The sequence below is a fragment of the Somniosus microcephalus genome, chromosome 6 (assembly GCF_052327205.1).
Source record: "Somniosus microcephalus isolate GS21.2 chromosome 6, FLI_Smic_1.0, whole genome shotgun sequence".
In the NCBI taxonomy this organism is placed as follows: Eukaryota; Metazoa; Chordata; class Chondrichthyes; order Squaliformes; family Somniosidae; genus Somniosus; species Somniosus microcephalus.
Window position 1 is genome coordinate 48,601,939 of NC_140992.1, and position 27,888 is coordinate 48,629,826.

The 27,888-nt window shown below is 45.1% G+C and overlaps 1 protein-coding gene across 5 annotated transcripts in view; it reads right to left on the reverse strand.

Annotated features, from left to right (window-relative positions):
* The window catches only part of ece2b (endothelin converting enzyme 2b), a 280,796-nt gene that overhangs the window by 157,805 nt on the left and 95,103 nt on the right, over window positions 1-27,888 (reverse strand). For 2 of the 5 annotated variants that reach the window (XM_085990179.1, XM_085990178.1), the window contains one exon: window positions 2,510-2,596. In XM_085990179.1, the coding sequence (XP_085846305.1) occupies window positions 2,510-2,596 (87 nt within the window). Of the gene's footprint in view, window positions 1-2,509; window positions 2,597-11,328; window positions 11,578-12,659; window positions 12,922-27,888 lie in introns of those variants that run through there. The other 3 variants (XM_085990177.1, XM_085990176.1, XM_085990175.1) reach the window with 3 other exon arrangements.

A 27,888-nucleotide genomic window follows, 5' to 3' on the forward strand; every position in this document is an offset into this window, starting at 1 on the left:
CCTCCACCCTTCCCACTGTCCAGGGCCCCAAACACCCCATCCTGGTGAAACAGCGATTTACTTGTACTTCTTGCAATCTAGTATACTGTATTCGCTGCTCACGATGCAGTCTCCTCTACATTGGGGAAACCAAACTCAGATTGGGTGACCGCTTTGCAGAACACCTCTGTTCAGTCCGTAAGGGGGACCCCGGGCTCCCGGTCGCCTGTCACTTTAATTCTCCACTCCATTCCCACTCAGCCCTCACCGTCCTCGGCCTCTTGCATTGTTCCACTGAAGCTCAGCGTAAGCTCGAGGAACAGCACCTCATCTTTCGATTAGGCACTTTACAGCCTTCCGGACTCAACATAAGAGTTCAACAATTTCAGATCATAACCTCGGCCCCTATCATATATATATTTTTTATTATCCATACTTTTTGTTTGTGTCTTTTCTTCTCTCCTACATGGCAGCTGTGTTTCATTCTGCCAGCATAATTTACACTTCATCTAGAGCCATCTTTTGTTTCGTAACCTGTCCCATTACCACCTCCTTTTGCCTTGAATATCTCTTAATGTCTCTTAACCTCGCCTGCCTTCTATCCTATCACAGACCTTCCCTTTTGTTCTTTCATCCCCTCCCCCCCCTTTCCCGGCCCCTACACTTGCTTAAAAATCTGTTCCATTTCCTGCTTTTTTCCAGTTCTGACGAAACGTCATCGACCTGAAATGTTAACTCTGTTTCTCTCTTCACAGATGCTGCCTGACCTGCTGAGTATCTCCAGCATTTTCTGTTTTTATAGTTGATATCTAGGATTCTGTCCCAAAAGACTATCAATGCTGGGGTAATTGAAATTTTCAAGGCTGAGATCAACAGATTTTTAATAGGTAAGGATAGCAAGAGATATGGATCAAAGGCAGCTACATGTATTTGAGATACAGATCACCCATGATTTAATTGAATGGTGGGACAGGCTTGAGGGGACGAATGGGCTACTCATGTTCCCATGTAGGAAGAGACTGCATCAAACAGCACACCCCCTGACCCCCTCAAAGCCTCTTTGCCATCTATAAGTCTCAAGTCAGGATTGTGATGCAGTGCTCACCACTTGCCAATATGGGTGCCAACTGCAACAACTCAAGATGCTCAACACCGTCCAGGACACAGCAGTCCACTTGATCAACATCCCCCCTCTCCACCAACGACACACTGTGGCTGCAGTATACCATTTAGATAATCCACTGCAGCAACTCACCAAGCTTATTTTGACAGCCCCATGATCTCAAATACTGATAAGGACAATAGCAGCAATGTCATGGGAACATCATTACGTCCAAGTTCTTCAAGTTACACACCACCCTGACTTAGACATATCGCCATCATTACTGTTTGATCTGGATTCCAGAATTCCTTACCTAAAACCATCACAGGAGCACCATCACCACAGAACTGCAATAGTTTAAGAAAAAGGCCTACCACCACCTTCTCAAAGCAAGTATGCATAGACAATTACTTCAATGTTGCCAGCATTGCCAGTCATCCCCAAAAAATATATTTAAGTTGTTGTTGTTGTGTAATGTTCTCATTAAATCTCAACCCAGTTTCTCAAGGGATAAGTCCATAGTACCAAAATGCCTGTAATTCAGCACTAATATGTGACAGGCTCAATCAAGTGAGCCAAGAGTGACTGGCATACAGAATGGAAGTACCACTGGTGCATCTGGGGTTCTTCTGAGGCTGGGGCAGTATAGATCAAGCTTACGCAAGCATCTAATTTATGCCTGACCTGTAAATGATTGTGCTGCTACTGGGTGCTTAAAACAAGTTCAATTCACTAGCAATGAGGTCTTCATGATAATGTAAAAACCACTCCAAAGCAGTCAATAAAAAAGGGATGGCTTTATAGCTGAAAAACATAAAAAATTGTTCCGATATGCTGTTCATCTAGAACTAGAAAGCGCCAATTGCATGTTTTCAGTGGGGAACAGCACTCACAAAGAATGCATGGTGAGAAATCGTGAAGTATCACCTCAAACACAACATTAAAAACATCAGTCTATCAGGAATTTGCCCAATTTCAGAAGCAGATAGCAAACACTTCAAAAAGACTAGCTTCTCAAAGTGCACACATAGTACAGAAAAAGTCATAAATATATCAGCACTTAGGGACTTTGTTTTGCTTGTAAGGAAACATAATACATGTTACTGCTTTCTCCACCGGTAAACTATTATAATCAAGACTATTCCATCAGACATCACAAAGAAGAAATTGTTAGTCACTATCTTTTAAAACCAAAAGAAAACATAAAAACAAAGGATACAATGTGGCTGTTCTTGATTATGTTACAACAGTAACAGCACTTTCCTGTGTACATTGTTACTGAAGAAACTGGGACAGCGTGAATACCAAATCATAAAACAACTTCCTAAACATTCATCATTTATACAAATAAAGGAAATGAGCACTGGGTTAGACAAGAAACCATGATTTAAATAAAAATATCAGTTTAAATCAGTCAATTCTACAAACCTCCACACTTTCTGGTGAGGCATTGCCATCTGCTGCAGTATCTGTGACATCATCATCTTCAAAAGTTGCACGCTTGTAGTTTGACATCTGCGAGGTTAAGAATAAAAATGATTCTCTTGATTAAAGGTGATCGCGAATAACTTTCAGCTACCAGAAATGTTAGATATGGCTTCTTTATTTTATGGAATCTATACACAGCATTCATGAACCACAGTCAAAAACCTTGTAAACGACTGATTCTACTACGCGCAATGACAGAATTACTTAGAAAATTCTTCTTTTATTCACAAAGGGTTTACTTTCAAATCAGGCTGCACAAAATCAAAAGAAAGTGCCAGACATACACAGCAGGGCAGTCAGCATCTGTAGAGAGAAAAGACAGGTTAACATTTCAAGTAGAAGCCTTCTTCGGAACAGAGAACAGAAAGAGAAACAAGTGCAGAATTCCTGCAACTTGCTGAAAGGAAAAGCAGGACATTGTTTGATGAAATAAAAGATAATCTCAGTGGTGTAATGAAACAGCAAAAGAACATGCTAAAAGCTAAGATAGTGACAGGCCCATCCAAAGAAAATGGTGAGAAAATGAGGGAAATTGAGGGAGGGAAAACCCACCAAAAAAACTACAGGTGTAGATCGAAAATGAAAACTGAAATGCAGGAACACCAAGATAACAGTCCCCACTCTCAATATTCAGACCAGAGGGATGGCGAATGATCAGGAGTAAAATTAGGTTTAAGGGCCAATTCCCCAAACAGACACTCCTGAAGAACAGCAGCAGTTGCTGGAAATAGGAGAGTTAAAATGGTGAGCCACAGGGAGCGTGGAGTCACACTTGCAAACAGAATGTATATGTTCAAAGCAGATACCCCATTTGCATTTGGTCTCCCCAAGGTAGACGGAATCACATGATGGGCAGTAAATACAACATACTAGACTGGAGGGAGTACACATAAATTACATGTCTCACATGGAAGGAGTTTTTAGAGCCCTGGACAATAGTGTGAGTGAATGGGCAGGTGTTTCACCAGCTGCTGTTGAACAGGGAAATACCAGGAAAAGAAGTGGAACAAGAGTATGCTGGTATGAGCAGTCTCTCCAGAAAGCAGAGCAGGAACTACGACTGTGATACCGTGCTACCAGTCCAATGCTGGTAGCTAAACATCAACTTTCACTTGGTATTACTTAACTTACATTCCCTGCTGGAACCACACTTTTGTGGACAGCTCTCTGCAGGCATGCTTGTATCAGTGCATAAAGCTTCTCTCCCACCTGGGAGTAGGCGCAGGAGTGTACACATACTCAAAACATTGTTTTTTTAACTCTTAGGCTATAAAGTGCTCAAAATATCAAACGGCACTCTTTAAATGCTGTTTGGCAGTTTTGTACTCCAAGACAAAGTGGTGCGAGATGGTTTACCCATTGGGTATCACAGAGCTACTTTCTAGAGTCAGATCAAGACCTGACTCGAGAGTGATACCGTCATTTATTCATAGCTGTAAAGTGGTTTCCATGTCACATCAATGGAAAAGTGTCACTGTACCTGCATTCTAACAGAGAGACTATGGGGTCAATTTTTCTGAATGAGAGCTTGGGCAATACCTATTCCCCAGGTACAATAGTCAAGAAAGAGGGTAGAGATTTGTGATGCCAGATCTCTTCCCCTGGGATTTCCAGGGCTTCCTGCATGAGGTGGGAGAGGGCTTTCCCACCTAACTTTCCTGTGGTTTCCCTTTTGGGGAGGCAACAGAAGAAACAGGCCTAAAGACCTTGCCCCCAACACTTTCCAATCAATCAGAGAGTCTAACAGGAACAGGTAGTAGGTCTGTCGACAAGTCTCTTGTTTTTTTAGGAATGTCAGGCTAGGAATCGGCTGGAGGCCTTCTAGATGCTGTAGAAGGTGCTGACACCCCAGCAGCCAATTTTCCTGCCCCACTTCCTGGCACAGTGGGGTGATAATGACACAGTCCACCGAATTCAAGTGTTCCAGGGCCTCAACAGGTGCAAGGCCACCATGAAAATTGGAGTAAATTACTGAGGTCCACAGCCATTCTTTATTCCAACACGGTTACAGTAATCTCTATTAACAAGTTCCTTAAACACAATGCAGTGATTCAGCAACAGAAGTGCATTTTTAGAAACAATTCATTGTTTCCTAGTGTATACAGAACATGCAAGCAAATGGAAATCCAGTGTGTGTAAAGCTTATAGGAATCAAAACCTACTGGAACACTGAAGGTCCAAAAAGTGCTGAGATCTGCATTTTGACAACACCTCTACTTTGTGCAACCTACTGTAGGTGTTCACTGTAAACCTGTTTAAAATAGACTTGCATCTGAATAGAGCCAATAATTAGTAATAAAGCTAGTTCAAAGTCAATCCTGCCTTTTTTTAAATTCATTCATGGGATGTGGGCATTGCTGGCAAGGTCAGCATTTATTCTCCATTCCTAATTGCCCTCGAGAAGGTGGAGGTGAGCCGCTGCAGTCCTTGTGGTGAAGGTACTCCCACGGTGCTGATAGTAGGGAGTTCCAGGATTTTGATCCAGCGACGATAAAGGAACGGCGATATATTTCCAAGTCAGGGTGGTGTGTGACTTGGAGGTGATGGTGTTCCCATGCGCCTGCTGCCCTTGTCCTTCTAGGCGGTAGAGGGTCGTGGGTTTGGGGGGTGCTGTCGCAGAAGCCTTGGTGAGTTGCTGCAGTGCATCTTGTAAATAGTACACACTGCAGCCACGATGTGCCGGTGGTGGAGGGAGTGAATGTTTAAAGTGGTGGATGGAGTGGAAATCAAGTGGGCTGCTTTGTCCTGGATGGTGTCGAGCTTCTTGAGTGTTGCTGGAGCTGCACTCATCCAGGCAAGTGGAGAGTATTCCATCACACTCCTGACTTGGGCCTTGTAGATGGTGAAAAGGCTTTGGGAAGTCAGGAGGTGAGTCACTCACTGCAGAATACCCAGTCTCTGACCTGTTCCTGTAGCCACAGTATTTATGTGCCTAGTCCAGTTAAGTTTCTGACCCCCAGGATATTGATGGTGGAGGATTTGGCAATTGTAATGCTGTTGAATGATAAAGGGAGGTGGTCTGACTCTCTCTTATTGGAGATAGTCATTGCTTGGCATTTGTGTGGCACAAATGTTACTTGCCTCTTTTCAGCCCAAGCCTGAATGTTGTCCAGGTCTTGTTGCAGGCGGGCACAGACTGCTTCATTATCTGAGGAGTTGCGAATGGAACTGAACACTGTGCAGTCATCAGCGAACATCCCCACTTCTGACCTGATGATGAAGGGAAGGACATTGATGAAGCAGCTGAAGATGGTTGGGCCTAGGACACTGCCCTGAGCCATGCCTGCAGCAATGTCCTGGGGCTGAGATGATTGGCCTCCAACAACCACCTTCCTTTGTACTAGTTATGACTCCAGCCAGTGGAGAGTTTTCTTTCCGATTCCCATTGACTTCAATTTTACTAGGGCTCCTTGATGCCACACTCAGTCAAATGCTGCCTTGATGTCAAGGGCAGTCATTCTCATCTCACCTCTGGAATTCAGCTCCTTTGTCCTTGTTTGGACCAAGGCTGTAACGAGGTCTGAAGTCGAGTGGTCCTGGCAGAACCCAAAGTGAGCATCAGTGAGCAAGTTATTGGTAAGTGCTGCTTGATAGCACTGTCAACGACACCTTCCATCATTTTGCTGATGATTGAGAGTAGACTGATGGGGCGGTAATTGGCTGGATTGGATTTGTTCTGTTGTTGTGGACAGGAAATACCTGGGCAATTTTCTACTTTACTGGGCAGATGCCAGTGTTGTAGCTATACTGCAACAGCTTGGCTAGAGGCACAGCTAGTTCTGGAGCACAAGTCTTCAGCACGACAGCCGGGATGTTGTCAGGGCCTTTGCCATATCCAGTGCACTCAGCCATTTCTTGATATCACATGGAGTGAATCGAATTGGCTGAAGACTGGCATCTGTGATGGTGGGGACCGCAGGACGAGGCCGAGAGGAATCATCCACTCGGCACTTCTAGCTGAAAATGGTTGCAAACGCTTCAGCCTTGTCTTTGGCACTCACGGGCTGGGCTCCGTCATCATTGAGGATGGTGGTATTCAGGGAGCCTCCTCCTCCCATTAGTTGTTTAATGGTCCACCACCATTCACAACTGGATGTGGCAAAACTGCAGAGCTTTGATCTGATCCGTTGGTTGTGGGTTCACTTAGCTATGTCCATAGCATGCTGCTTCCGCTGTTTAGCATGTATTCCTGTGTTGTAGCTTCACCAGGTTGGCATCTCATTTTTAGATACACCTGGTGCTGCTCCTGGCATGCTCTTCTCAAATCAAATCAAATCAACTTTTATTGTCATTGTTAGTGCACAAGTGCAGTACAACGAAATGTAGGCTTGCGGCTCCCAAGAGTGTACATTTAGATTAAGACATTTAAACATTCAACATACATTTGGCTTGTAATACATTAACATAAGCATAACCATAATAAAGTGCATTGACAGATGTGCAGGCTTTAGAGTTTATTTGTGGAGTTCAGTAGGATGACAGCCCTGGGAAAGAAGCTGTTCCTAAATCTGGTCGTACGGGTGCGAATGCATCTGTAGCGTCTCCCAGATGGCAGGAGGGCGAACAGACTGTGGCTGGGGTGGGTAGGGTCTTTGATGATGGACCGTGACCTCCGTAAACAGCGTTTCTGGTATATGTGCTCTATGATCGGTAGCCGGGTGCCGGTAATGCGTTGGGCAGTTTTGACTACCCGCTGCAGGGCTTTCCGGTCTTCATTGAACCAGGGTTGGTCCCCTGGCTTGATGGTAATGGTAGAGTGAGGGATATGCCGGGCCATGAGGTTATAGATTGTGGTGGAATACAATTCTGCTGCTGATGGAACCACAGCATCTCATGGATGCCCAGTTTTGAGCTGCTAGATCTGTTCTAAATCTATCCCATTTAGCACAATGGTAGTGCCAAACAACATGATGGAGGGAGTCCTCAGTGTGAAGTTGGGACTTTGTCTCCACAAAGACTGTGCGGTGGTCACTCCTACCAATACGGTCATGGACAGGTGCATCTGCGACAGGTAGATTGGTGAGGACAAGGTCAAGTAGGTTTCTCCCTCGCGTTGGATCCCTCACCACCTGTCGCAGGCCCAGACTGGCAGTTATGTCCTTCAGTACTCGGTTAGTAGTGGTGCTACCGAGCCACTCTTGGTGATGGTCATTGAAGTCCCCCACCAGAACAGTACTTAATGATACTAGCATTTTATTTAATTAACTGAATTCAAATTTACTAGCTGCTGTGGTGGGATTTGAACTCATGTCCCCAGATCATTATTCCAGGCCTCTAGATTACTAGTATCCAGTATCATAACCATTATGCTACCGTACCCTGACAGCAGCTCTCTGTAGGCTTTGAATGCAGCACTGATAAATACTGGGATATCAGTTGTCTTAACTGTCCACTGTGTCTAAATTGTCAGACTGCTTGTCCGACATACAGTTCTAAATGAGCAAAAATGTTCTCCAATTAAATATTGGGAAGACCAAAGCCATTGTTTTCGGTCCCTGCCACAAACTCCATTCCCTAGCCACTGACTCCATCCCTCTCCCTAATATCTGTCTGAGGCTGAACCACACTGTTTGTAACCTTGGTGTCATATTTGACCCTGAAATGAGCTTCAACCCACATATCCGCAGCATAACAAAGACCACCTACTTCCACCTCCATAACATCGCCCATCTCCGCCCTTGCCTCAGCTCATCCACTGCTGAAAGCCTCATCCATGCCTTTGTTACCTTTAGACTTGACTATTCCAAAGCACTCCTGGATGGCCTCCCGCATTCCACCCTACGTAAACTTGAGGTCAACCAAAACTCACTCGGCTGCCCATGTCCTAACTCGCACCAAGTCCCGTTCGCCCATCACCCCTGTGCTCGCTGACCTACATTGGCTCCCGGTTAAGCAGTGCCTCCATTTCAAAATTCTCATCTTTGTTTTCAAATCCCTCCATGGCCTCGCCCCTTCCTATCTCTGTAATCTCCTTCAGCCCCACAACCCGCACCCACCGCTATATAAATACAAGCTGTTGTTGTTGTTGTTATTATGAACATAAATTTTCCATTCAGTTGTAAATTTATACATACAATTGAATGAAAATGTAAGCTTTTTTGTAAAAATATTTTGAGAGTATTTTCAAGAGTGCTATGTTACAGTATCTCCTACATCATTTTTATACTTGTAGATGGAAATAGTATTCCTCCACATTTTCCTTCTTTAATGGAAAGTGTTTTTTCTAAAGTTTTAAGTATTTTTTGTTTTAAGAGAGATTGCCCTTTAGATTGATTTTGTTTGGCCTAAAAATGGACCTCGCAAGACTTTTCTGGTAAGGATGCTCATGATGAAGTATATATCATAAATCTTATATAATAGTCTTCTTCTTACTTCTTAGGCAGTCCCTCGGAACCGAGGATGATTTGCTTCCACATTAAAAATGAGGTCGCAGGTGACTGATGAGTCCAATGCGGGACCTACAGTCTCTGTCACAGGTGGGGCAGACGGTGGTTGAAGGGGCGGGTGGGTGTGGTGCTTGGGTTGACGTGCGCTCCTTGCGCTACCTGCGCTTGGCTTCCGCTTGCTCCCGGTGAAGAGACTCGAGGTGTTCGGCGCCTTCCCGGATGCTTCTCCTCCACTTTGTGTGGTCTTGGGCCAGGGATTCCCAGGTGTCGGTGGGGATATTACACTTTTTCAAGGAGGTTTTGAGGGTGTCCTTGAAGCGTTTCCTCTGCCCACCTGGGACTCTCTTGCCGTGCCGGAGCTCCGAGTAGAGCTATATAATAGTAAGGCTTCAGCAAGATGACTAAATCAATATTCCGTTTCAAAAGACTTTTTTGCGGAAGTGATCGAAAATGGTATTGCATTTAGTTCTTCACTCTGTTCCTCACTCCACAAAAAGTTTGTTCTCTTGCAGACTTCCATAACTTTGACTTAGCAAATAATCAACTGACACAATGAGCTGAATGGCCTTCTTCTGTGCTCTAAACTTCTATGGTTACCTGCATTATTTTTCTCTAGCCATGAGACTTTGAAGTTTAGGTTGTAGATTTCTCTATACAACAAAAACTTGCATTTATATAACACCTTTAATGTAGAAAAACAACCCATGGCACTGCACAGAGGTGCAACCAGAATAAAATGGACATTGAGTCAGAGAAGGAGGTATTAGGGCAGATCAAAAGCTTGGTCAAAGAGGAAGGTTTTTTTTAAAGAGGGTCTTAAAAGGAGAGGGATGTGAAGAGACAGAGGAGTTTGGGGATGAGAGAGCTGGGGGTTTAGGCAGTTAAAGGCATCACTGCCAATGGAAGGGGGTATGCACAAGAGGTCAGAGAAATGAAGAGTTTGGAATAGGGAGAACTATCGGGCTGGAGGAGCTTGCAGAGATAGGGAGGAGCAAGGTCATAAAGGGATTTAAACACAAGGATGAGAATTTTAAATTTTGAGGCATCAGGGGATGGAGAGCCAATGTAGGCCAGAAAGGACAAGGGTGATGGGTGAATTGAATTTAGTGTGGTATAGGATACAGGCAGCAGAATTTTGTGATGAGCTGAAGTTTGTCAATGTGGCTCTTTATTGAGTAGATATGCAGTTGAGTTCAAGTGGCATGAGCCACATAAGATTAGACTAGTCTCTTGTCCCCAAATATGATGGATAACTTTGCTTTCATCTGATGCACCATCAAATAAACTAGTTAAGGAAGTTTTCTGAATTATCAGTTACAGCAAAATAAGACTGTTACACTATGCTGAGACAAGAATGATAAAAACAACCCTGCGAAAGATTAAATGTGTTTCTCCATATTGTGTTCCAAGAGACAGGGGAAAAACCATGCACACAACATACCAACAAATTCCCTACAAAGGTTCCATGGTCACAAAGACAAGACAGAGTTATATTTTTGCCAGACATAGGCAAAGAACAAGAAAGACTTGCATTTATATAGCGCCTTTCATGATCACCGGACATCTCAAAGCGCTTTACAGCCAACAAAGTACTTTTGAAGTGGAGTCACTGTTGTAATGTGGGAAAACTAAATGCACACCACTGTCAAATAAGTATGTCCCCACCACAAGAAGAACAAAATGCACTACTGTACAGGAAAGTGCCCAATGGCTCCAGCTTTAGGCCAGTGTAATCTGCATGAGAGCACCATAAGTGGTCTGCTAATTTATGAATTCTCAGGAGCTGAAAATGGCCATCCATTCGCATTTTGCATGAAAGCCTTAACAGACCAGACTTATAGATTCCTGCCCAACTGCAACTTTGTTGCAATTTGACTCCATTTTCCAGGCTGTAGATGCTACATTTCCAGGCAGAATATTAGCATCGTTGATCTTGCAGACTGGGTGTTGGAAGGCTGGATCAGGTGGATTATTGTGGCGTTGATTCTTTAGCTAACTTTTTACTTAAAGATATAAAATTAATTTCTAAAGATTTTTAATCGCACTTTTGTAAGAAAACATTACGTTTACATATTAAAATTAAAAGATGCTTAACAACTCACGCGTTATTAAATCATTATAAACAAATGCATCTCCGTCAAAAGTTCCAACAAACTTTAAAGCGCGATTACGCAGTATTTGTCACTGACTGTTTTGCAAACAAATAACCAGTGTGTTTTTAACTTTGAAATATCATCAAAACGTCAATGTTAGCAGCAGAGATAGAAAGACGAAATCCTGATGGGAATTTCGGAGCACGGCCGATATTTTTGCACAAGATTGCATTACTCGCGAAATACTTGAAATCGAAAACGATTAAAAGTTTATTATTACCATAAGCGGTTCTACAAAACTTTCCTCTGAAGACAGCTGCATCCGGAATACTGCAAATGAGCAAGAAAGGATTGACACCGCACAGCTGCTAATTACCCCTTTCCCGCCGTCTTCATCGGTGCCTGTCAGGGCGGGCTCGAAAAAAATCAATTTGATGCGATGGTGGAGATTTTTAACCCTCGAATTATCTCGAACTGTACATCGTTCTGCACGACGAAGACAAGTCCTCCCCCCCCCAAAACAGGTTTTGCGAAAATGAAAGGCAACCCGCCAGGCGTATTTATTTGTGTGTGTGTTTGTGTGAGAGAAAGACAGCCACCCATTCGCTGGTGCCAAAAGCAGATCACACGCTTGCAGACACCAACTGCATTCCATAAACATCCTTCCTGTTGCCGCATGTTTATAGAGGGAAAAAAACCTGTACAATCTGCGCCCAGAGCCACTAACCCAGCCAATCTCATTCAAATGATTAGGGAAGCAATACCTTGGCGTACAGCAGCTGTCCCCAGGCTGCGTGGTCCGAAAACACGGCACTATAAACAGTCTCAACACAAATACAGCCCACTTAAAGCAGCAGACACAATGCATCACCTTGCTTTTCTGTACGGATTTGTTATTTGCATAGAGCTCGACACAACTTGGTGGAATTTTAAGATAAATCCAAATGTTGCAAATACACAGCAAGTCAGCCGGTATCCTGGGGTTTTCACATCATTTCGCGCCGGGCGCTTTTTTTTTTATTGTTCCCGCTGGGACAAAGCTCGCGGCTATTTACCCCCGGGGGAGGAACAGGCGACCGATTCATGGATTGTAAGGGGTATTCCACCGCTGAGGATATATGCGAAGAAATATGCAAGAATATAAGTAGACGGGAAAAGTGTTTCAAAATAAATATGTCTAAAATACAAGCATTTGGCCCCGGCAACCCTTCGCGAGCTGGCTGTTCTGGACTCCCGAAACACGTGCAGCGTCCGACTCTCCCGTTATCGCCGGGGAGCCTGCAGCCAGACACCCCGCGGAAACCAGCACAGGAAGAACATGCTTTCTTTACAATCCATCCTCTGCCCGGTAGTCTTCATTCAGTACATGCCGATGAATGTTAAATATCTACAGGCAAACCATGCTCCCTTGCAAAGCAAAATAGAAATGTCCCCAGTGTTTTATTTTTTAAATCGACGCTTGTACAAATGACACAATCTGCTGTTAATGAGAAGGTTCGACACTCATTGCATAACTGTGTTTTATTATCTTATATAAGGGTGACAAGTTAGCAATAAATGTAGGCGAGTGAATGTTCCCAGTGACAGGTAGGAGGTGATCGCTCCACTTACCATCTCGAACTGTCTGCGAGGAACTCCGGGTGCTGCAAATGTTCTTACTTCACTCTTGCTCCAGGTATACTGACACGAGGGGAAAATTAACAAATTCCTAGCACCCAGCTATTCTTTCGAAATAAGTCACACTGGTCCCAAAAGAGTATGTGGGTTTGGTTTGGCCCAATGCCTTTCATTAGCTTAATGCAAGCAACAGTAGGAGAGGAAACCCTTCCCTTTTCCCGGCTCCTCGGACTTATCCAATGGGCTGCGAAGTGGCGTGCAGCACTGCAAACTATTTCTTGTCTTAAAGGGAGAATGCACTCTTGGGAGCGGGAAGCACGCAGTGACTCCTTGTGCAGTCGAGTGATGAGTAATTCAGAAGTCCGCAGAGACGTCTCGTAGAATGTACTATTTTGCACCACAAAATAAGCTGAAACGTCTAAACTCGAAGTAAAGTTTTGGAGATCTTGTACATTAAAACTGTCCAACCTGGGAGGTGAAATTAACCTGTTAGTATTTTTACCACTATGATGAAGCATGAAGCTTATCAAATGTGATAATATTGCATATATTAAAGGTGAAACTATTTCCTCCTCTTAGAATTCTTAAGAAAATGTTACTGTTATGGTGGTAGTACAACACTGGTGGCAGTGAGCTCTGGAGATCTTGTACATTAAAATTGTCCAACCTGGGAAGTGAAATTAACCTGTTAGTATTTTTAACACTTTATTATATTATAATATTCCTCTGTGCACTTTTTAAGGGAAGCATATATTTTAACTGTTGGTACTCTAAAACTACCAACAGTCATTTAAAATCACCATTTCTTTTGTGAGCTTATGTAGGAGAGCATGAGTATGAAACTTAGGTCATTCTCGGTACCAAGTTTATTGGCCTATTGGTCATGAGAGAGGGCATGAGAAAAGTACTGTAGAAGTCATACAGACTATATGCTTGGCGCAGAGAAGGTACCACGAGGAACAATGCAATGCCCAATTTAATCCATGCAAGAAAAGACAAATAGCCAACTAGAGAGGGAGTTGAGAAGGATTTTGCCAGCAGTAGAATAAACTGGGTATCCAATTGTTCCCCCACCCTGTACAATATGAGGATAATTATTTTTGAAAACTGCTCTAATGGGAATCGTGGCAGTCCTCATGCTCTCCGACATAAGCTCACAAAAGAAACGGTGATTTTAAATGACTGTTGGTAGTTTTAAAGTGCCAACACTTAAAATATATGATTCCCTTAAAAAGTGCACAGAAGAATATTATAATAAAGTGTTAAAAATTCCATCAGGTTAATTTCACTTCCCAGGTCGGAAAATTTTAATGTACAAGATCTCCAGAGCTCACTGCCACCAGTGTTGTACTACCACCATAACAGTAACATTTTCTTAAGAAGTCTAAGAGGAGGAAATAGTTTCACCTTTAATATATGCAATATTATCACATTTGATAAGCTTCATGCTGAATGCAGTGCATCCAAAAAGTGTTGTACAAATACATAAACACTTTCAGACTACAACAATTTATATTTATATATCACCTTTAACATAGAAAAATGTTCCAAGGTGCTTGAAGACTAATACTTACATAAAGTTAACAAATCGTTTTCACTACAGAACCCCATCTGCAAGCATCCTGAAGAAAAAAATTGCAGGGCGATGGGGAAAGGGCGGGGGAGTGGGACTAGCTGAAGTGTTCTTGCAGAGAGCTGGCATGGGCTCGATGGGCCAAATGGCCTCCTGTTCTGCAACCATTCTATGATTCTATAGCCAAAATGTTGCTCTCCGTGGCGCGTCCCGACCCCGTTGCTGGCTCCATCCTGCTCTGTGAAATGATTTTCCATTGATAGGGCTTGTTAAGCCCTCCCAGCGCATTTCCTGGGCCAATTAGAGGAAGCGGGTCTGGTGACATCATTTCATGAAACGCCATCAGCCGGTTTCCTTAAAGGGACCATAGCGAACTTTCTTTTTAACATATGTGCTGTCAGTGTTCTACAGCATTGAGGTGCTGCAACCCCTGACAATCACTACACAGAGGCGAAGGGCTACACCCAGGTTCTCCCATGACTCCCTCCATATGCTTATGGAAGGAGTCACAGCACACAGGGAGGTCCTCTTCCCTTCCCATTGGCAGAAGAGACATCCCCAGGACACCAACACAGCCTGGTTGCACATTGCACAGGAGGTCACAAACAGGGATGTCGTCAGGATGGAATGCAGTGGTGCAAACCTTTTAATGATCTCAGTAAATCACGAAATGTTAGTACAAATCCACACTCACCTTCATCCTGCTGTGCCTCTCATCACATCCCCATCATTCTGCCTTCCCTACCCTACCCCTGCACATCATTACTCACACCAACTTACCTTGCACCTCCACCCATCCCTCTCTATCTACATTATCACATCCCCATCTCACTAGCCACCCCTCACACTCACCCTCATCCTAGTGCAATCATACCGACTAACAACACACAAGGGTAGCCACTTGGGTGCTTTATCCAATGTGCATGTAAACTTTTTGTTAATGTGGTGTCAAACATTGAAACCTTTTTTTCAACACTTTGCGTTCTTGGACAGATTTGTGTGCACCTTTGGAAGTGGCTTAGTGAGTTGCAGTGAATGGTGAGACATAATGGTACCCCCCTCCCCCGTAATGGTGGTGAGTGTGAAAGGAATGGCTTGGACATTGTAGGGATGCTTTATGGTGTTGGTGTGGGGTGGTGCCAACCTGGCGCATCATGTAACAGCCAGGGTGCACAACGTCAAGTGAGAGGGCTTTAAACTAACTAGTGGGGGGGAGGTTCCTAGAGAGCAAATAATAAAAATGATGACAACAGAGAAGGTCATAGACTTAGGTAGCAGTGGGGAAATTAAAAACCAGAGCGTGTCAGGAAGGGGCAGAAGGTATGGAGTAAAAGGTAAAGTAATAAAAAGGGCAAAAGCAGGAACTAATTGTCACAAAACATATTTGAAAGTTCTCTATCTGAATACACGTAGCGTTCGTAACAAAATAGACGAGTTAATGGCACAAATAACTACATATGGGTATGATCTTGTGGCCATTACAGAAACATGGCTGCAGGGTGACAATGCCTGGGAATTAAACATACCAGGTTATTTAACAATCAGGAAGGACAGGCAGGAAGGAAGGGGAGGTGGAGTGGCTATGTTAATAAAAGAAGGAATCACTGTAATACAGAGAAATGATATTGGGTCAAAAGATCAGGATAATGAAACAGTTTGGGTGGAGATAAGGAATAATAAGGGGGAAAAAACACTAGTGGGCGTAGTCTATAGGCCTCCAAACAGTTGCAACTCTGTTGGACGGAGTATCAATCAGGAAATAGTTGAGGCTTGTAATAAGGGAACATCTATAATTATGGGGGATTTTAACTATCATATTAATTGGACAAATCAAATTGGGCAGGGCTGCCTTGAGTGTTCATTGAGTGTATTAGGGATGGGTTTCTTGAGTAGTATGTAACTGAACCGATCAGGGGGCAAGCAACCTTAGATCTGGTCCTGTGTAACGAGACAGGATTAATTAAAAATGTCCTAGTAAAGGATCCCCTTGGAATGAGTGACCATAACATGGTTGAATTCCATATTCAATTAGAGGGTGAGAAGGTTGGATCAAACAAGCGTGCTAAGCTTGAATAAAGGAGATTATGAAGGTATGAGAGCGGAACTGAGTAGAGTGGATTGGGAAAATAGATTAAAGGGTAAGACGATACATGATCAGTGGTGTACATTTAAGGAGTTATTTTACAACTTCCAAAAAATATATATTCCACTGAGAAAAAAAGGTGTAAAAGAAAAGACAGCCATCCGTGGCTAAGTAAAGAAATTAAGGATAGTATTCGACTAAAAACAAGGGCATATAAGGTAGCCAAATTAGTGGGAGGATAGAGGATTGGGAAAACTTTAAAAGACAGCAAAAAATAACAAAAAGATTGATTAAGAAAGGGAAGATAGATTATGAAAGTAAATTAGCAAAAAATATAAAAACAGATAGTAAGAGTTTTTATAGTTATATAAAAAGAAAAAGGGTGGCTAAAGTAAATGTTGGTCCCTTAGAGGATGAGACCGGGAAATTAATGGTGGGAAATATGGAGATGGCAAAAACACTGAATGAATATTTTGTATCAGTCTTTACAGTAGAAGACACTAAGAATATCCCAACACTGGACAAACAGGGGGCTATAGGAGGGGAGGAGCTAAACACAATCAAAATCACTAAGGAAGTGGTACTCGGTAAAATAATGGGACTCAAGGCGGATAAATCACCTGGACCTGATGGCTTACATCCTAGGGTCTTGAGGGAAGTGGCGGTAGGGATTGTGGATGCATTAGTAATAATTTTCCAAAACTCCCATGACTCAGCAAAGGTCCCGGCAGACTGGAAAACTGCTAATGTAACACCCTTATTTAAAAAGGGCAGTAGACAGAAGGCTGGAAACTATAGACCGGTTAGCCTAACATCTGTGGTAGGTAAAATTTTGGAGTCCATTATTAAGGAGACAGTAACAGGACATTTGGATAATCATAATTTAATAGGACAAAGTCAGCATGGTTTTATGAAGGGGAAGTCATGTTTGACAAATTTGCTGGAGTTCTTTGAGGAAGTAACATATAGGGTGGATAAAGGGGAACCAGTGGACGTAGTTTATTTAGACTTCCAAAAGGCATTTGACAAGGTGCCACACAAAAGATTATTGCTTAAGATAAAAAATCACGGGATTGGGGGTAATATTCCGGCATGGATAGAGGATTGGCTATCTAACAGAAGGCAGAGAGTTGGGATAAATGGTTCATTCTCAGACTGGCAATCAGTAACTAGTGGTGTTCCGCAGGGGTCAGTGCTGGGTCCCCAACTCTTTACAATCTATATTAACGATTTGGAGGAGGGGACCGAGTGTAACATATCAAAGTTTGCAGATGATACTAAGATGGGAGGGAAAGTAGTGAGTGAGGAGGACATAAAAAACCTGCAAGGGGACATAGACAGGCTAATAAGTGGGCAGAGATTTGGCAGATGGAATACAATACTGGAAAGTGTGAGGTTATGCACTTTGGCAGGAAAAATCGTAGAGCAAGTTATTATCTTAATGGCAAGAAACTGGAAAGTACTGAAGTACAAAGGGATCTGGGGGTCCTGGTGCACGAAACTCAAAAGGTTATTATGCAGGTGCAGCAAGTGATTAAGAAGGCCAATGGAATGTTGGCTTTCATTGCTAGGGGGATAGAATGTAAAAATAGGGAGGTATTGCTTCAGTTGTACAAGGTATTGGTGAGACCGCACCTGGAATACTGCATACAGTTTTGGTGTCCATACTTAAGAAAAGACATACTTGCTGTCGAGTCAGTACAAAGAAGGTTCACTCAGTTAATCCGGATGAGGGGATGGACATATGAGGAGAGGTTGAGTAGATTGGGACTCTACTCATTGGAGTTCAGAAGAATGAGAGGCGATCTTATTGAAACATATAAGATTGTGAAGGGGTTGGATCGGGTGGATGCAGGGAGGATGTTCCCGATGATGGGTGAAACTAGAACTAGGGGGCATAGTCTTAGAATAAGGGGCTGCTCTTTCAAAACTGAGATGAGGAGGAACTACTTCACTCAGAGGGTGGTAGGTCCATGGAATATGCTGCCCCAAAAAGCTGTAGAAGCTACATCATTACATAAATTTAAAACAGAAATAGACAGTTTCCTAGAAGTAAAGGGAATTAAGGGTTATGGGGAGCGGGCAGGAATTTGGACATGAGTCTAGGTTCGGATCGGACATGGCCCTGTGGGTTGCGGAGTGGGCCCAGGGGCCGTGTATCCTGATCCTGCTCCTATTTCGTGTGTCTAATTCTGTTAGATTCAGGAGATGGTTCTGTGATAGTAGATTGGCGGTTAGGATCAGATCAGCCATGATCTTATTGAATGGCGGAGCAGGCTCGAGGGGCCGATTGGCCTACTCCTGCTCCTATTTCTTATGTTCTTATGTTCTTAAGTTAATCTGGCCATGGTGAGGCCATCCCTGGCCTCCCAGGCAGCAATGTGCTCGGGTGCTGATGCCCTGTGTCCTGTGCAGCTTCAGGTGATTGCGGAGAAGGTTGGTGTTGTTGTTGGTGCTACTGGTGTGCCTGGTGCTGCTGGTGTTGAGGCTGATTGTGGTGGGATTCTGAGGACCAAGGTGAGACAGCATAAAGGGCACCCATGTTGATGGAATAGATGGCAGGTGAAGTACAGATGACAGAAGCGATCTGTCAATGGTGAGAGAGTTCTTCCAAAGAGGTGATACTGGATGGAGAGTAGAAAGTGGAAAGCCTGCAGAATTTGTGCTGGAAATGGACTGAGAAACAGCTTGTGGCCGAGGAAATTCAAGATCTGTCAGGTGGGAGCTTTTACTGTACATTTGAAGCTGTTAAGAAATCAGCTGGAGCAATGGCCACTGAACCATCGTCTCAGGTTGACAGGCGTGGTCCCCGAACAGTGTGGTTCCCATGGCCAGGAAGTTAAAGTGAAAAGGTAAGTTTAAAAAGCTGTTAAGTAAGCAATAATGAGATTAATTGGGTCACCCGCCACTGCCTGTCGGGTCTGCTCAGAGCTGACAGATCCAACATTGGGAAAGGCGCGTGGCAGCAGGTTGATAGTGGGGTCCCGACCCGCTGTATTAAAAAACACTTTCCCACCTGACCTACCACCGATCACGCCCGCTGACTCCCCGCAAAATTCCGGCCTATGATTCTAATAGCCTTCAGTGAGGGGCATTTGTGGGGAACACAAGAAAGGCTGTTTACCCTTAGATTATGGAATTAATTGAGATTGCGTATTAAAGTTCTCAGCCTTGGGCTTTGGTTGTCATAATAAATTATTTCTGTGACTCTCAGGATGATAGTTTACTGTTATTGCTCTGAGCTGCAGTCGGTATTTATATATATATATACTAGCTGAAGTGCCCGGCGGTGCCGAGGGTTTTTTGAGGGCATGTTGTTGTTGGAAGAGAGAGAGAGAGCGACTGGGGGAAGAGAGAGAGCGACTGGGGGGAAGAGAGAGAGCGACTGGGGGGAAGAGTGAGCAACTGGGGGGGAAGAGAGAGAGCGACTGGGGGGAAGAGAGAGCGACTGGGGGGAAGAGAGAGTGACTGGGGGAAGAGAGAGAGCGACTGGGGGGAAGAGAGAGCGACTGGGGGGAAGAGAGAGAGCAACTGGGGGGAAGAGAGAGAACGACTGGGGGGAAGAGAGAGCGACTGGGGGGAAGAGAGAGAGAGAGAGACGGGGGGAGAGAGAGAGAGAGAGACTGGGGGGAAGAGAGAGAGGGGGAGAGAGACAGAGACAGGGGGAAGGAGAGAGGGAAGGAGAGAAAGGGAAAAGGGGTGGGGTGGAAAGGGGTGGGGGGAAACAGGTGGGGGGGAAGGGGTGGGGGGGAAAGGGGTGGGGGGGAAGGGGTGGGGGTGAAGGGGTGGGGGAAAGGGGGGAGGGGAGGGGGAGGAGGGAAGGGGGTGTGTGGGGGGGAAGTGGGTGTGTGGGAGGGGGGAAAGGGGGGGTGGGAAGGGGGTGTGGGGGGGAAGGGTGGGGGAAGGAGGGGAAGGAGGGGGGAGCCAGCAGACCCTCTCCCCTCTGCCAGTGTTGAGAGTTGCGCTGCCGGCGGCGGTTGGAGAAGGCAAGGCCCCGGGGCCTCGGGCACCCGCACTGACATGGCCCAGCCGAGCGCCCCGGTCAGCCCGAGCTCCGCAGCCGCCGTTCGGCCGCAGGCCACAAAGCACCCGAGCCCAGCGTCGGCGATGGCTCCGCGGAGCTCCGTGCCGCCCCCCCAGGCTTTAGAAAGATGGCGGCGGTGGCTACGCTCGGCTCAGACCCGCCCAGCCCACAAAGCACCCGAGCCCAGCGCCGGCAATTGCTCCGCGGAGCTCCGTGCTGCCCCACCAGCCTTTAGAAAGATGGCGACGGTGGCTACGCTCGGCTCAGACCCACCCGGCCAGCCTTTAGAAAGATGGCGGCGATCGCGGGCCGCTTGTTGAGTGGGACAGGAGGTGCCTAGCTTGGGCGTGGCTGGGGAACAGAGGCCGAGGCTTCGAAGCCTGGAAAAACGGTGAAAGGTTGGAAAATTAATGAGGTTAGAGAAAAGATTTACAAATTAATTAACCTTTTTAAAAAACAATTTGTGTTTTAAAAGCAACTTTTTTTTAGCTGGAAATCTAGATTTGAAAATAAACACGCAGAAAGTCGGAAAAAGAAATGAAGAGTTAGGAATCAAGATGGCGGCCACTCACCTCAGCTCAGAAGGATTAGGCCCGCCCACACACGTACCGATTGGTCAACCATCAGGTCACTGAACTGTAGGATTGGTCAATCATCACGTCACTCATCTCTAGGATGGCCCGCCCGCACACGCAATGAACCCGCCCCCATGACGCAGCGATTGGTCAACCGTCAGGCCGCTCGACTTTCCGATTGGTCAACCTTCACATCACTCAATGCTAATGAGCGGATAATGAGTGGAATTTTCAACGTTTTTTGTATACCGTCTGAACAATTTTTGTCTGACCAAAAAGTAAATACGCTTATGACCATTCCGGAATCATAAGCTTTCTTTTGATATAACACATGTGTAGGTACGCTCTATAACTTTTGAGTGTATGGAGGACATACAGACAGACGGAAGGACAGACAGACAGACAGACAGACGAGCACTTTTATATATATAGAATGCTGGCTGGAGTGCCCGGCAGTGCCGAGGCTTTTTCGAGGGCATGTTGTTGTTGGAAGAGAGAGAGAGAGAGAGCGCGACTGGGGGGAAGAGAGAGCGCGACTGGGGGGAAGAGAGAGCGCGACTGGGGGGAAGAGAGAGCGACTGGGGGGAAGAGGGGGAAAGGAAGGGGGGAAAGGGGAGGGGGAAGGGGGAGGGGGAAGGGGGAGGGGGAAAGGGGGGAAGAGAAGGGGAAGGGGGGAAGAGAAGGGGGAGAAGGGGAGGGGGGAAAGGGGAGGGGGGAAAGGGGAGGGGAGTGGGGGGAGGGGGGAAGGGGAGGGGGGGAAAGGGGGGGAGTGGGGGGAAAGGGGAGGGGCGGAAAGTGGAGGGGGGAGGGGGGGAAAGGGGAGGGAAGAGGGGAGGGAGGGAGAGAGGGGAGGAAGGGAGAGGGGGGGCAGGGAAGAGGTGGGGGGGAGGGAGAGAGAGGGAGGGGAGAGAGGGGGGAGAGAGAGGGAGGGAGGGGGAAGGAGAGAGGGAAGGATGAAGAAACCGGGCAGCCCAGATTAAAGATGGCGCTGTTCAGGCCCACATTGAAGTTCCGCCATGATCAAAGATGGCGTCACGAGGAAATTGTCGTGCCGCCAGGGTCAAATATGGCGCTGTGGTGTCGCTGCATTGAACTGCTGCCAGGATGAAAGATGGCCGGGCCCAGTTGCCGGGGTAACCCTCCTCCCCTCCCGATCTCCAGAGCCGGTTGCCGGGTTAACCCTTGAGAGGGGGGGGACCGAGGAGAGGGGATAGGGGGCAGGGGCAGAAAGAAAAAAAAGCTGTCTGCCAGCCTTCAGGGCGGGTGCGGCCAGCCTTGAAGGTGCGTGAAGAAGCCGGCGGCCATTTTCTCATGTCGGTTGGAAGCACGGAAGAAAAAAAAATTCTTAATAAAAACTGCAAAATTTCTTTACTTTTAAAAAAAGTAGCTGCAAAGTACAAAATCGGAAATCTTCTAACTTTATATCTTCTTTCCTTAAAAAACTTTCGCCTTTTGAAAACCGAAAGTTTTTTAAGGAAAGAAGATATAAAGTTAGAAGATATACAAAAGCTGAAAGTTTTTAAGGAAAGAAGATATAAAGTTAGAAGATATAAAAACTGAATTATTTATTCTCTCTCTCTTCACTTACGTTGCAATAGTTGCTGCAGTCACTCCAGTGCTCGCAAAGACTAAAGTAACTTTTATTTATTCTGTCTTATTAAGCATCAGGCCCCGCCCACACACGCCATAGGATTGGTCAACCATCATGTGATGGGGGAGACCGAAGGGGGGGGTGAGGGGTGGGAGGAGCTTGCCACAAACCAATTGCCGAGGGTCCAGCATGGCTGGCAACAGACGCCCAGGCTTAGAGGCCTACCTGCAAAAACTGGGAAAGGTAGGAAAATTAATGAGATTAGATAAAAGATTTAGAAAGTAATTAACTTTTTTTAAAAACAATTTCTGAAAGTAATTAACTTTTTTTTTAAAGAATTTCTGTTTTAAAAGGAACTTTTTTTTTAAAGATGCAGAAAGCGGGAAAAAGAAATGAAAAGTTTAGAATCAAGATGGCGGCGACTCACCTCGGCTCGGAACGATAAGGCCCGCCCACACCCGCACCGATTGGTGGACCGTCAGGTCACCGAAGCATAAGATTGGTCAATCGTCCCGTCACTCGACCGTAGGAGGGCCCGCCCGCATGCGCCAGGAACCCGCCGTACGATTGGTCGACCTCGACGTCACTCGATGCTAATGAGCGGATAATGAGCGGAATGTTGAACGTTTTTTGGATACCGCGGGCGCAATTTTTGTCCGGCCGAAACGTAAATACGCTTAGGACGGTTCTGGAATCGTCAGCTTTCTTTCGACGTAACACACGTGTAGGTACGCGCTATAACTTTCGAGTTTATTCAATACAGACAGACAGACGGAATGACAGACAGACAGAAGTATCCTTTTATATATATAGAAGATAGATAGACTAGCTGGGGGAGCCCGGCTTTGCCAGGGCTGTTTTGGGCCGGGCGGTTTAAATCGAGTCCCAGGCTTTGGGGCCTGTCCGTCTGTCCCTGTGTGAATCTGCTGCCGGGCAACGTTTTAAATCGAGTCCCAGGCTTTGGGGCCTGTCTCTGTGTCCCTTTGTGAATCTGCTGCCGGGCAACATTTCTACCTTTTAATAGCTTCAAAGATGAAAGTGAAAGTACTTATAAAACGTTTTTGGTAAATGTGATGTTATTTTTAAAAGAGATACTAACTTTTTAGAAGCTGGATTAGCAGATTTTGAGCTGGAAGTAGTGAAGCAATGGCTGCCCGATGCCTGAGTTGAAATGCATTAGTCCCACCCACAGGCGCAGCGATTGGCCAACCATCAGGCGACTGAACTGTAGGATTGGTCAATCGTGACGGCACAGGATTGGTCGACCTTGATGTCAGTCAATCAATGGTAATTAGCAGATAATGAGTTTAATTTTGAACGTTTTTTGCATAACGCGCGAAAAATTTTCGTCCGACCGAAAAGTAAATACGCTTATGACGGTTCTGGAATCGTAAGCTTTGTTTCGACGTAACACACGTGTAGGTACGCTCTATAACTTTCGAGTTTATTCAATACAGACAGACGGAATGACAGACAGGCAGATGTATCCTTTTATATATATAAATATATTATAGTCGTATACTAAACTTTCATGGGGTTTAAACTATAAGGAACAGAATATGTTATTTGTTGTTGTAAAATGTTTCATTATAAAGATACTGTCCACATGGGAGCTTTATGATCCTTCTGTAGAAGGAAATTATCAGAAGATATACCAAAAATGTGTTGCATATAAAAATGTCATCTCAAAGCCTTAACGGTAATTTAAACCTGCATCAGCTCCTTTTTTTCAAGATGCTGGGGTAGATTTTCAGCTCATGACTGCACTTTAGTTCTGGTAAATGGGCACCAAGCCTCCATATTTTGCGTGGGGATCTCTCGTACCTGATGTCCACTGGTAGTGTGCCTGACACCATTTTGAGTTGGGCACGTTTAGTCATCCAGGGCGCCCACCCAGAAATGAGGGCCCTGCACCTGTTTCAGGACCCTTCTGCCACATTTGACTTCTTGAGCACTGGATTCACCTATTCTAAAACCACCCTGTAGGCTGTACCAGTGCTATTTAAAGCCATCCTCAGCTGCAGTTAGGTAAGTTTTGACGAACGGTCATCGACTTGAAACATTAACTCTGTTTCTCTCTCCACAGATGCTGCCTGACCTGCTGAGTGTTTCCAGCATTTTCTGTTTTTATTTCAGATTTCCAGCATCCGCAGTATTTTGCTTTTGCAGTTAGGTAAGTACCTGGTTAGTCGTTTTAGACTGCAGATGGCTTTTATGCCTATTTCTGGCTGTGTTGGCTGCTGTAGCTAATTGGAAAAATTGTGGCAAGTTGTTTTTTTGAAGCTGGGGGACAATTTCAGCCCAGGGCTCTGCACAAATGTCCTCTGGCAACATGGGTGTGCTACTCGGTCTTCCATTGTGGCTTGAGGAGAAAGAGCTGCAAGCAAGAGACCTGCAGCTGCTGGGAGAAGAGAGTGAATGAGGGGAGGACGCAGGAGGCCTTACGCCACATGAGTTTACAGGAGATGAACATTGTACCTCCAGTTAAGTGAGGAGCAATGCACTTGGTGGACCTGCTTCACCAGAAAAACTGTTACAATGCCATGTCACCTGTTGCAGCATCAACTGCGGTCCAGCTCCAGGTCACACACTTCATTGCCCTAGGCTCTGAAGGTAACTATGGCCTTGAATTTCTACACCTTGAGGTCATACCAGGCTGCAACAAGTGACATAAGCAACATTAGTTAATTTGTAGTGGATGCGCTCTTGCCCAAAACAGATAACTTCATCTTCTTCCCTATGGAGGCAGAAAAACAGGAAGACCTGGAGGACAATTTCTGTCCCAGGATTGCAGGATTCCCTTAGGCACAGGGCATAATTGACTGCACCCACATAGCCTTGCATGCTCCATATAAAGACCCTGGATTATACACAGACATGCTTCCACTCGCTAAATGTGCAGCTAGTGTACGATGACAGGCAGCGCATCATGCAGGTCTGCACCTAGTTTCCTGGCAGTTGTCATGATGTCTTTATCCTGCAGCAGTCCTCAATTCCCCAATCTCTTCCATACAGACCATCAGGTGTTAGGCTGGCTGCTTGAGGACACGGGGTATCCCTTGAGTGCATGTTTCATGACGCCTGTCAGGAACCCACACAGACACAGAGCAGCATTACCATCAGAGCCACGACTCTACCAGAGCTCTGATTGAGCAAACCATCGGCATCCTGAAATAGAGGTTCCACTGCCTAATAGGTCTGGAGGCGGCTGCAAAGTAACTCTGAGAGATTTTCCAGATTCGCTGTTGCATACTCCATAACTTTGCACTGCAAAGGGGAAAACCTGAGCGCCATCTGTGGAGGAAGATGTAGAGGTGTAGGGGCAGGAAGAACAGCAGGGTGCTGAGGGGAAGCAAGGGCCACCAATCTTCAGCTGCCAGCATGGGTATTTCTGTCACATCACATGGCACGGTTAACAAACACCAAAGAAACTGCACAACAAGAATTTGGTGTAAAACAGTGATTTTAAATTGCCATCAAACAAATTCAAAAGCTATAGGTCACCCTTGTGCAAACCCCTAGTGCTTGTCTTGGGTGCTTTCCTGCCTAGTCTAGTGCTCCCGTGTTTATCTCAGTGGTTACAACACTGGAGGTGGAAGGCTGGTGTTCAAAGACATCTGGCCTGAGAGGGCCTGGTTACAGACTGCAGCATCTTGGCTACAGCTAGGGCATCCTGACCCAGCTGACTTCTGGCACCAACACATGCACTGCTTGAGGAGATGGAAGGGGAGCTGGCACGCTGTCATCCCGAAAGAGGATAGCATGTGCCTCTCTCGTGGCACCACTGCCACTCACATGGGACTGCACTTCAGTAATTCTATTGTTCTGTGTGAGAACAGAGTGTAGAAGTGAGGTGATGGTTTGGAAGATGATATCCATGCTTTCCTTCCCACAGAGCAAGCTGGAGGAGATGATGGAACCCAATGGCAGCAGTCTGCGCTTCCAAGGCTGTTTCCATTGGCTCCATAACTGAGGGCCCTGCTGCAGTGTGCATAGAACTAACCACACGTTCCATGGTTAACTGCATTGATTCAATACCATGCGCACTGACCACACACATGTTGCAGGTAGACTCCTTCACACTGTTCGACATTGTGCGCAACCTCCTTGCAAGCAACCTAATGCAGTGAGCAGTTGGTGGTGCACAGCCATCAGTCTTCTTTTACAGGCTGGGCCATGGAGGTTTCTTCAGTACCATCTGCAGCAGAGCTAGAATGCAAGCTCACCCTCTGACAAGCTATTTCTTGAGCTGTCCTTTCTCCCTGCCCTTACTCCTGCACACTTATGCTCCATGAATCTCCCAGTGCAGACCTTTCTAGCTGACTTTCTACATTAAATCCCATCCATTTTATTATGAGTACTTGGACAATGATGCCAGCTTTCGACATTGGTGATTATCATGATGATTCTTTCTATCTTACTTTGTTATGTTTCTTCTAGCTCTTCAGAATAGACTGCTAAATATCTTAGCTTTGTGGCCTCCAAGTTATGTAGCACTGCCTTGTACACTGTTTTCAAAGCAAATAAATAGCTAATTAATAGTATGTAGCATGACATTACCATTGTATTTGATAGACCAGACCAATTAACAGACAGTACTAAAAGTTCAAAGACTTTTTGATAAGTTTCAACAAATCAGTTGAGCAGACTTTAGATGTTAATATTTTCACTACAACCATCAATAGAATTTTATTTTATTCAAGAATAGCAAATAATGATGCGTGCTCCTGACTTGTTTTTTCCATTAAAAGTTCAGACTTCCAGAGTATTGCAGTTTTAATTTCATTGTAGAGTACGAATTAAGCTTTAATGACCAAATTTTTTTTTTTTTAACTTTATGCTGCCAGATATATGGGCTACAGTATAGATATGTGCATCAATACATTTTGGGTTTTCCACAATAGTCGATTTTTTTTTGCTTGTTTGCAAAAAAGAAAGACTTGCATTTACAGCTGCACATGTGTATGCTAGTCTCACACAGAACATAAATAGGGTGGAAGTAAGAACATAACCTATGTCAGCGATGTATGCATTGTAATAAAGGGGAAGAGTTGGCTCTAGGCCCTAAGATTGTGATGGAGTGCCAAAATGTGTAACTTAAGTGGCTATGGGACTGTGAGTGAGAGAACAAAGGGACACAATGTACATTTTGGTGTTTCAAAACTTGAATTTATTGTGGCAGAGGTTAAAGAAACAAAAAGCATTATTAGGCAGCAATAATGGATGGCCAGAATAAAATGTATAATCACAATTTTACTGAACTATCCCCACAAATTTGCTCTGATGTGTTTGAGAAGGGGATGGATGAGGTAGCACTACAAAAAATGGAATGACCTGAAGTAGAGGAACAGCCTATGTAAACAAAAATATGTCTGGA